General features: G+C 31.9%; 1 protein-coding gene across 1 annotated transcript in view; it reads left to right on the top strand.

Moving 5' to 3' along the window:
* LOC119609642 (inositol hexakisphosphate and diphosphoinositol-pentakisphosphate kinase) overlaps nucleotides 1-12,042 on the top strand; it is a 39,238-nt gene that overhangs the window by 25,386 nt on the left and 1,810 nt on the right. The window contains 4 exon segments of the mRNA XM_037964484.1: nucleotides 40-120; nucleotides 194-434; nucleotides 3,976-5,643; nucleotides 7,875-8,267. Of these exon segments, the coding sequence (XP_037820412.1) occupies nucleotides 40-120; nucleotides 194-434; nucleotides 3,976-5,643; nucleotides 7,875-8,267 (2,383 nt within the window).

Here is a 12,042-nt window from a genome sequence, read left to right as displayed (position 1 = left end):
TGTTTTTAGTAAAACTCTTTGTACTTTTTTATTTTACAGAATCATGAAGACTGCAACAGCAATCCCTCGCGCATAGATGAGGAAAATGACACCGAGGAGAGTCCAGTTAAAACTCACATGGTATTTTTACTTTTTTTTCAAAATTCACAAAACCTTTCCTTAATACCCAATACAATTTCCCCAACTCTTAAAGCTTTCACCCGATCGTTTAGATTGTGAAATACGTCCGTTAAAATCTAAACCCATACCTATAGGAGCCCATCATACGGTATCGGGACATGAGGCTATGGATTTGGCCAAGCGACTCAATCAAGAATTGGCCTCGCAACAACAGCAAACCAAACAGACAGGTTCTCTTGAAGCTACCCGTCCCCTAAGTCCCGATGGTGAGCCCAGATCACGTAGTTTTGAACAAAGACCAAAAAATATTAAAGGTATGTACAATTCCTTTTCTATACATTATAATTATTATTATTTTCAACAATTACCAATTAGCTTTATTAACTTTTATCTTTTTGTCAATGTTTTGTTTAAAAAGTTTTATTGTTTTTTTATGGTTTTAACTTTTTTTTTACTTTATATATAATTTGCATGATTATATTTTGTGATTTGAAAAAGAAACCACAATTTTTGGTGTTTCTCTTTTGCAAAACGTCAAATCTCTAAAGGAGAGTTGTATAAAAACCAATCAAAAACGAATATAAATAAATTCACAAAATTTCCATAAACATAGCATTTCCGTTTAAGGATTTTGTTTTAATTATTAATTATTTTTTGTATAAACAATTTGTTTATGTTTAATTTGTTTTATTTACAATTTCCGTTGTGTACATTGTTTTGTAATGTTTTTTTTTTTTTTTTTGTGAATTTATTTGTTTAATTTATTAACTTTTAATTTTGCCACAAAGAGATAAAAATAAACCTTTGTAAATTTTAATTTATTTATTTTGTTGGGTCTATTTATTTTATGTCTTATTATTATTTTCTAATCGATTTTTTTCTATTTGTTTTTGTATCATAAACGATTCTCTACAAAACAATCAACAACAACAAAATTATCTCTGCAAACATCTTTATATATTTTTTTTTTATAAATCTCTTAATTATTTTGTTTTTTATTTGTTAATACAAAAACAAAACAACTCCAATGTATTCTAAATCATGAATTATATAAAAAAAAAAACTTTATATAAGCATCTGGCCGGGAATTCCGTGTATTTGGCTGAAGTTCGTTGTCCCTAATTCTTTTTCTAAGTTTTCTCTTTAGAACGTTAAATTAACAACTGACAATATAAAGTCTTGTTTTAAGACTCGAGATTATAAGAATTCTTGTTTTTAGGAATTTTTATAATTTAAGAAATATTTCATAATATTTGGAAAAAATATATATTGTCAGCAGTTAAATTAACGTTTATTATCTTGTAAAATATTCTTTAAAATACACAGTGTTATGATGGTTTTTAATTTTGTGTATAATATGAGATTTGAATAAGGTTTTGAAATTTAAATATCTTTTCAAAACACCTACAAAATGTAAATTCTAATGATCAGTCTTTGAAAATTATATTAAATATATTGAAACTTAAGAGAAAATACATTTTCTTGGAAAATGTGGACTTAGAAGAAACCTTAAAAGATCTCTTCATACTTTTATTCAAAATTAAAACAAATTCAAAACACTGTGTATTATTCTCCTTGACAAAATTCCAAACCTTGTTAGTTTTTCATTTTTGCGAAATATTAAGTTTTTGAACAAAAACAAATGTTTTTCTACAAAATTTACACAATCTCTTTGAAATTGTTTTAATATTGCATGCTTGTAACGTGTTAAACTATAAAGTTAGTTATGAAAACTAATACAATTTTGCTTAAAACGAAAATAAAAAGGCTTTAACTAATTTGAAGGAAGAAATTTGCCAATTAATTTCAATCTAATATTGTTTAACTACTAAAATCTTCGAAGAATCTGAAAATCTAAAGAATATTCTTGAAATTAAATTACCTACAGTTCAAAGTTCTCTTCTAGAACACCGCCTGCGAAAAAATCCCGCATACCTTAATGGTTTGATTCTTAATTGAAAATATTTGAAATTACTTTAGGATTTCCATGTGTATAGAACACTGAGGACACATTTGATTCCATTATTTGACTCTTTTGTGCTAAAGAGATTTATATTAGTACATTTCTTAACAGGTAAGAGTGCCCTTTCTCAAATTTTCTCATAGCTCTGTCTCAGGCTTGAACTTAATTATACTTTGATCATGTTAGGGTTTATTTTAATTATAAAGTTTGTTAGTTAGTTTGAAAGGAGGATGTATGTTACATGAAATCCGAAGAAAACCATCTATGAATCGAACCCACATTCTAGTCTAACAGACTAGAACACTAACCACTAACCTATCGGAGGTTAGTAAAGAACACTAACCACTAACCTATCGGAGGCTAGTAAAATTTGTATAGTTTTTATGAAGTTGTAATGGTTTCGAAACTTGTTTTATAAACCTTCGTGATCTTTGTTCCACCAAGAACATTGTGAAAATAAAGAACTCTAAAATTTCTTAATGATTTTAGCAAATGATAACTGAGCATTTATTTCTTAATAATACAACTTCCTAGTGCAAAAGTTTTCACGACGATCTGATTCAGGAAATCGCTAAATGTTTGATCTTTCATTGAAAATGATTGTCATAATTATCTTACCGTTATGCGAGATAAGACAACTTATCTCAGAACAGTTTTAATCAAGATGATGTCGTTATAATGGTTCCAATGCTAACAGCTTCAAACAAAGTTATTGGTTCGCATTTGGTACCTCTTTTCCAAGAACAACGAAGATTTGAAAGCCTTTTCAGTCATCGATTAAATTCTTATGGGAAGATCATATATTATGATTACAAATTTTCAATTCAATTAATAAGAATCAAACAAGAAGAAAATTGCGAACAAATATTAAGATTTTAAAACTATTCAACTAATAACGATTAATTAAAGGATGTAACCATTACAAAGAATGCATACAGGCTTCTTAACGCTTTCGGAGGTGAGGTGCAACCTCTTTCAAATTGGCTTCGAAAATATTTTCTGTCCTTCCTTCTTCTTGATCACATTTGAATGTAAAAATATTGATTAAATAACAATAGTTATGGAATTCTAAAAAAGAAAATTTTATCGCGAAAATTTCTGAAGAACTAGTTCTAAGCAAAAATCATTGATTAAAGAATTTGTTCTAGAATTATTTAAAGATAACTAGGCTTCTTAATGGCCGACATTCGAAACTATACAGCTTCTTCAGTAGGTGACAATTTTGAAAAAAAGCCACTTATGTTCTGCTACAATTTTACAGAATAATACTTCCTTAAAGTTCTGAAGCATTTTTGAAAAAACCAAACACCCTGATTACCCTACCACCAAATTTTGTACATTAAGCTATTATGTATTTTTAACTGTATTATAACATTCAGCGCTAAAAAATTCCTTCCTTCAAACTTCCGCCTTTAAAAAACCTAAAGCCTTTAAAATAATCACCCTAAATACAAGCTTGCTTTTTTTTTTTGCCTGGAAATAATCTAGAGTGTTGTGAGTGCGTCCTGGTGCATATTGTCTTTGAACATACCAAACTTTAATAAACATATTGTAAATGTATGCGTGTGTCTGTGTGTATGTGTACTATATTTTTACTTAAAACTTTCTCTTAAATGTTTCTTAATACACTATTTTTAAGATTTTTTTTATAAGTTCTATTTATTTCTTTGATCTTATTAAACAACAAATACCAACAACTTTTTTATTTTTCCAAAAAAAAAAAAAAAAAAAAAATGTACACACAACATTTCCCTTTCTATTAAATAACTTTCAAAACTCCCTTAATAATGGTCCACGTTATTGCTTTTGTTATGGCTTTCAAACAAACAAAAAAAATAACAAAACTCTTCATTCTTAAACTAATGATTTAAACTAATAAAAAACTTAAATAGAAGAGGTTGAGTCGAATGTTTCACGACAAGACAAAGATTTCCAAGAGATTCTAACCTCACGTGTGACTAATCTCAATCGTTCGGTTTTTCAAATACGAGTAACTGATAATTTAACATTATTCAAAATTGATTCTTCCACCAATGAACTGCCTTTATCTGAAATTGATTTTTCTGTAAATCCAGGCACACCCGAAAGTCAAGATATTTGTTTAGCACATCAAAAATCCAGCTCACCCGGTGAACGTTTGCAAAAACGTCATGCTCAATTATTGACTATGCGTCGCATGGAAAGTGGCGATGAACCGGATTTTGTACAAAAACTAAGGGACTGTAGGAAAATCTCTCCCTTAGCCACCAATGAACATCCGTTGTCGTGTAATTGTTCCTTTCATTTGCCTAGTGTTAATGAGGATGTTGCCTATCCACATGCTCATTCGAAAAGTGAAGCTGATATTTCGGATATTGTACCTTATGCCTCAAAAGTATCTAGTCCACCTATAGCGATTGCTTCACCTAGGAATTCTTTTGAAGAGGATTATCAATTACCCTCTTCTGCTCCGGCAGCTCTAATGAGTGGAGAATTTCATATGAACTTTCGTAAAAAATCGAATACCCTTAAACCTTCCTCCGCTTCTAATTCCCCCACTGCTTCTACACTACAATTATGTCAGGCTTTAGATGAACCTCCCATTCTTAATAACTGTCCGCCAGGCTCTAGGTTGTCACGTAACAAGCATGCTGCTAATAGTAACGATTTCAATCCCCATAAACAATGTTTATCTTCAGCCCAATCGGCACCGGTTATAGTAGATTTGGCGAATCCTTTTAAATTTCCTGCTTTATATAGTTTTAAACAATTTGCTCCAATTGCTGAAAATGCTGCAACTAATACAACCTTTTCTCCTTCCATCCTCAACACTGACACTATCACGAACCCTACCATTACTGTTGTCGACACCAATTCTATACCCTCAACATCCCAACATCCTCCACAACAACATTTTAATGCCTATCATCATCCTTATCACAATCCAAATCCTTTTCCTCTCCATCACTATCATATGCATCATGATCATTCTTATCAACATCCTCATATGCATCATCATCATCATACTAACAACAATAACAATGCTCACCTACACCAATACACACCACCACCATCAACATCCGCTCATATACCAAATGTTGTTGTTACTTTTAATAACTCTCCCACGTCCTCAACAAATTTCAATGATTTGCCTTTTAATAAAAACAATGATGATTTTGATGAATTTAATACAAATATCACTTCTACATCTGGCGTTGCCTCTTCTATCCACCAACAACACCATCCCCTTAAAACTCCTTCTCGCATTTCTTGTTCATCTCGTTCACGCACCCCTATTGATTCCTTCGATAAACCTTTTAACACTTCCTCCATTATCAAACCTACTATTGCTGATACCACTACAGATAATACGGTCACTTCGACATCATCGTCGTCATCGGTATCGTCTAGACGTCAAAGACACAGTATTGCCGGCCAGATGTCTTATATGAAAATGTTGGGATTCGGTGGTTTTAGTAAAAAGATGACCACTAGCTCCAATAGTCTATTTAGTACAGCGGTTATAACTGGAAGTTCCTCAGCTCCAAATTTGAGAGATATGATACCAGTATCATCATCCGGTAAGTTTATAATGAATATGTTTTTCTTTTCTTTTTCTTTTTTATATAAAATTTAGTGTAAAGGTACAGACAGGGACAATTTGATTTGTATTATGTGTACAGAATCGGTTTTAAAATTGTTTTAAGTAAGCTTCCGCAAATTTAGAACCGATAATGATAATTTTATCGGTGCTAAAATTGCGTTCTTTTATATATTTTTGGCAAGTGTTATGCAACTTTCTGTACAGCACCTTGCAGTGGATGATGTTTAACTCAATATTAGGAAATTTCGAGCTGGATCCTTAAGAATCTTTTAGATTTTTCGCTTTGAAATTAAATAATATCGCGAATTAAAAACTTGGTTTGCAGAACCATCACCTAGATCAATAATGATCAAATTATTGGAGATCGCAACTTTTAATTGAATGAATACAAGTCAAACGAGATTTTTCGATTCAAATAGTAATTCAAAATTCTACTTTTTCTGTTGAACATATTTCGAAGGTACTAAATTCTATCAAAACTATCAATCCCGACTTTTAATTGAAGCTGAAAACTGATTAATGATTAAAGGACTGGATATAGAACCACTATCACTAATTTCGATCTCAAACATAACTACAATCATAAATGGTTTTCGAAACTTTTTATGAAGCACTTTTAAAAGGTCGAAGGGCCACAATCGAGAATGATCAACTCTCCTATCGTTATCTGACCAAAATGAATAGAAAATTCTACTGCTTTCGATTTTTAGAATCAAAGAGAAATTCTGAATTCAAACTATTTCGCTATCAAAACTATAGATCGTAATTTTTTAATTGAATGAATTAAATCAAACATGAAATCGGTCTCTGCCTTCGATTTTTCGGATCAGATAGGAATTATTACTACAAATATAATTTCTTTTCGAAACTAGTTCAAAGGCGGAAGGGCCGTAATCGAAATTTAAATGGAGATACCATAATTTGATTCCCAAATTTTCTTTGCTTTGTTCTATAAAGAGAAAAGTATGTTAGTAATCCAGAAAATATAAACTTTTACTGCTAACGAGACAAGAGTTCATACTTTCTTAAAAGTATTCCCATGATACTTTCTGCTTCACCGTGGAACTATATTTTAGTCAATAACTCTCAAACTGCTTACCTATGCATCTAAAATTTCAATGGCATATATATAGATCGTTATAATATAAAAATACCGATCGTGTTTCTTACAGAAATATAAAATTTTAGCCGATAGATGGCGACATTGCTTCAGATTTTAGTCGGTTATACCCAAACTACTGAACAAATAAGGATGAAATATGAAATGGATAAAAGGGAAGATAAATGGATCGTTATATTATTTATAGATAAATTTTAGATTTAAGTCAATTATACCTAAACCACTAAACATTTTGTCTTGAAATTTAAAAGGTATTTAAATTTTTCATCAAATGGAAAAAAAAATTTTAACATTTTTAAAATTATTTGTAAAAATGGCAAATAAAATATTTTTCCCAATTTCTTTCAACGGTTTTTTACATCTTTTGCAATGTTTATCTAATGGCTATATATAAGCTGCCTTTAATCATCGATCGTTTTCAGCAATATCGCGCAATATCAGCTATAAAGCCTTTTAACACTGCTGCAAAATTAACTGCTCCAAATAATAATCAGCTTTAAGTTTCGAAGTTATTTTAAGTTGCATGGATTGCCCGCCATTAATGGAGTACTCTCGAATTCCCTTAGGTCTATTGTATCCCTAGTCTGGTTGATTTTGTGCATCTTGTGGTACTCGAGAGAATCAAACTTCTCTTAGACAGTAGATAAAGAAAGGGTCTTGTACCAATATATGATTATATGCGCTATTGTGGGTCAGGATTCTTGTTATCAGGATCCTAAGTCACAGCAAGCACAATCATGCCGGTACACATCATTGCAAATAGTGACCAGCAGTAAGTCAGACTTACAAGATTTTAGAGTAAAATTGTCTAATATTGTTCGATTATAACATTTTTTTAAATAAAGAAAATTTTGGAAATTGTTTAGCTTTTTTGGAAATTAATCATAAGCTATTATAGATTGTTATCGACTAAGAAAATCTATATAAAGAAATCTTAATTCAAATACCACGCGCCACATTTTATAGAGCTTTTTTTTGAATTCAGTCTGCACTAAAAATATATGTATTTAGATTTCATTCCCACCCATTTAATCCACAATTATCACTTTAAAAACCACTATTCATTTGAAAAGTCTTCTCGTTAACAGTTCTGGATGGTTTTGGTGGTGTACCGCCCATACGCCCCCTGGAAACGCTACACAATGCATTATCGCTCAAACAGCTAGATCATTTTCTAGAGAAAATGACTTCGGCTCCGCTCTTTAAAACGCCCACTTGCACACCGCCCAAAAATCCCTCAACCCCCTTGTCCATGATGACAACAACAACTCTAGAGGAAGAACCATTGGCTAGTACACCCACAAATCATGTATGCCGTTGCAACGATAATAGTGTGATAAATGAAAAGAATCCCGATAGATGTAGCATGTGTGGTCATCAGTTACGTCCTGCTTTACCAGGAGCAGCCTCAACACCCCTAACGCCAGCTGTTGAGGGCAATTCAATGACAAAATCTGTAAACGATAATGTCGGACCACTTTGTAAGTGATTTACAATTAAGATTTGTAAATGTTTACATATATATTTTCAAAATTATTATATAAATATTAAATGGATATTAATTTAAATCATTGAGTATCTTGGCCGCAAAGAAAATTATAAACAAAATGCATTATTATAATTTATATCTTTTATAATTGGTGTATTGTAAAACAAAATTATTTTATTTAATTATAATTTGATTTAATTTAATTAAAAATTAAATTTATTATTGTATGCCTTTATTAAAAGACACTATTTTGAAACAAACAAATAAATCACTGATGTATTTAAGATAATTTTGCATATTTTTTTTTTTTATTAATTTATTTAATTTGCACATTAGTTGAAATATTTATATAATTTGCACATTTCTTATTATTCTTGTGGTAATATTTTATAGAAATTAACGATTTTTCAGGGGTTTAGGGGTTTGAAATAATTAATAATAATTTAGGGCAAACATTTTGCTCTTTTACTCTTAAATTGCAGATGTTTTTTTCAAGAAAAATTTATATTTTTTGCTGGGGACTAGTCTATTAATTAATCAATGGACTGAACTAGAAATAGAACTGAACTAATACGTAGTAGTTCAGTACTCAACTAAAACTCAAACTGGAATACACATTTTTACAATTTATGCCCTGTGGCGTATAAGTGATAAAAATTATATTTGCGTTACCCATACGAATACTTATGGTGTCCGGTCGAACTCTTTTTAGAAAAATGTTGAAATAGAACTGAACTAGAACTGAACTAGAACTGAACTAGAACTGAACTAGAACTGAACTAGAACTGAACTAGAACTGAACTAGAACTGGCCTAGAACTGAACTAAAACTGAACTAGAACTAAACTAGAACTGAGCTTGAACTGAACTAGAACTGAACTAGAACTGAACTAGAACTGAACTAGAACTGAACTAGAACTGAATTGAACTGAAGTAGAACTGAACTAGAACTGAACTAGAACTGAACTAGACTAGACTGAACTAGAACTGAACTAGAACTGAACTAGAACTGAACTAGAACTGAACTAGAACTGAACTAGAACTGAACTAGAACTGAACTAGAACTGAACTAGAACTGAACTAGAACTGAACTAGAACTGAACTAGAACTGAACTAGAACTGAACTAGAACTGAACTAGAACTGAACTAGAACTGAACTAGAACTGAACTAGAACTAGAACTGAACTAGAACTGAACTAGAACTGAACTAGAACTGAACTAGAACTGACCTAGAACTGAACTAGAACTGAACTAGAACTAAACTAGAACTGAGCTTGAACTGAACTAGAACTGAACTAGAACTGAACTAGAACTGAACTAGAACTGAATTTGAACTGAAGTAGAACTGAACTAGAACTGAACTAGAACTGAACTAGAACTGAACTAGAACTGAACTAGAACTGAACTAGAACTGAACTAGAACTGAACTAGAACTGAACTAGAACTGAACTAGAACTGAACTAGAACTGAGCTTGAACTGAACTAGAACTGAACTAGAACTGAATTTGAACTGAAGTAGAACTGAACTAGAACTGAACTAGAACTGAACTAGAACTGAACTAGAACTGAACTAGAACTGAACTAGAACTGAACTAGAACTGAACTAGAACTGAACTAGAACTAGAACTGAACTAGAACTGAACTAGAACTGAACTAGAACTGAACTAGAACTGAACTAGAACTGAACTAGAACTGAACTAGAACTGAACTAGAACTGAACTAGAACTGAACTAGAACTGAACTAGAACTGAACTAAAACTGAACTAGAACTGAACTAGAACTGAACTAGAACTGAACTAGAACTAAACTAGAACTGAGCTTGAACTGAACTAGAACTGAACTAGAACTGAACTAGAACTGAACTAGAACTGAATTTGAACTGAAGTAGAACTGAACTAGAACTGAACTAGAACTGAACTAGAACTGAACTAGAACTGAACTAGAACTGAACTAGAACTGACCTAGAACTGAACTAGAACTGAACTAGAACTAAACTAGAACTGAGCTTGAACTGAACTAGAACTGAACTAGAACTGAACTAGAACTGAACTAGAACTGAATTTGAACTGAAGTAGAACTGAACTAGAACTGAACTAGAACTGAACTAGAACTGAACTAGAACTGAACTAGAACTGAACTAGAACTGAACTAGAACTGAACTAGAACTGAACTAGAACTGAACTAGAACTGAACTAGAACTGAACTAGAACTGAACTAGAACTGAACTAGAACTGAACTAGAACTAGAACTGAACTAGAACTGAACTAGAACTGAACTAGAACTGAACTAGAACTAAACTAGAACTGACCTAGAACTAAACTAGAACTGAGCTTGAACTGAACTAGAACTGAACTAGAACTGAACTAGAACTGAATTTGAACTGAAGTAGAACTGAACTAGAACTGAACTAGAACTGAACTAGAACTGAACTAGAACTGAACTAGAACTGAACTAGAACTGAACTAGAACTGAACTAGAACTGAACTAGAACTGAACTAGAACTGAACTAGAACTGAACTAGAACTGAACTAGAACTGAACCTAGAACTGACTAGAACTGAACGAGACTAGAACTGAACTAGAACTGAACTAGAACTGAACTAGAACTGAACTAGAACTGAACTAGAACTGAACTAGAACTGAACTAGAACTGAACTAGAACTAGAACTGACTAGAACTGAACTAGAACTGAAACTAGAACTGAACTAGAACTGAACTAGAACTGAACTAGAACTGAACTAGAACTGAACTAGAACTGGACTAGAACTGAACACGAATTAACTAGAATTAACTAGAACCGAATTAGAACTGAACTAGAAATGAAGTAGAACTGAACAAGAACTGAACTAGAACTGAACTAGAACTGAAACTAGAACTGACTAGAACTGTACTAGAACTGAACTAACGGAACTAACGAACTAGAACTGAACTAGAACTGAACTAGAACTGAACTAGAACTGAACTAGAACTGGAGAACTAGAACACTGAACTGAACTAGAACTGAACTAGAACTGACTAGCAAACTGTAACTAGAACTGAACTAGAACTGACTAGAAACTGACTAGAACTGAACTAGAACTGAACTAGAACTGAACTAGACTGAACTAGAACTGAACTTGAACTGAACTGAACTGAACTAGAACGGAACTAGAACTGAACTAGAACTAAACTAGAACTGAACTAGAACTGAACTAGAACTGAACTAGAACTGAACTAGAAACTGAACTAGAACTGAACTAGAACGAAATAGAACTGAAATAGAACTGAACTGGAAACTGAACTAGACTGAACTAGAACTGAACTAGAACTGAACTAGAACTGAAATAGAACTGAAACAGGAATTGAACTAGACTTAACGTAGAACTGAACTAGAACTGAACTAGAACTGAACTAGAACTGAACTAGGGACTGAACTAGAACTAAGCTACAACTGAGCGTGAACTGAAATAGAAGTGAACTAGAACTCTGAACTAGAACTGGACTAGACTGAACTAGAACTGAAATAGAACTTGAACTAGAAACTAAACTGAAACTGAACTAGAACTGAACCAGAACTGAACTGCAACTAGAACAGAAATGGAACTGAACTAGAACTGAACTAGAAGTGAACTAGGCCTGAACTAGAACTGAACTAGAACTGAACTAGAACTGTACTAGAACTGAACTAGAACTGAACTAGAACTGAACTAGAACCGAATTAGAACTAAAATTTTACAGAACTCGAATTCAGAATAAATTTAAAGTTTTCTACTTTTTATTTCAAATTATA

Source organism: Lucilia sericata, unplaced genomic scaffold, assembly GCF_015586225.1.
Source record: "Lucilia sericata isolate MDLA Ls3-8-SP2 unplaced genomic scaffold, ASM1558622v1 Contig001023F_arrow, whole genome shotgun sequence".
Taxonomy (NCBI): domain Eukaryota; kingdom Metazoa; phylum Arthropoda; class Insecta; order Diptera; family Calliphoridae; genus Lucilia; species Lucilia sericata.
Note: the sequence above shows the minus strand (reverse complement) of the source record. Positions and strands in the feature narration are given on the sequence as shown.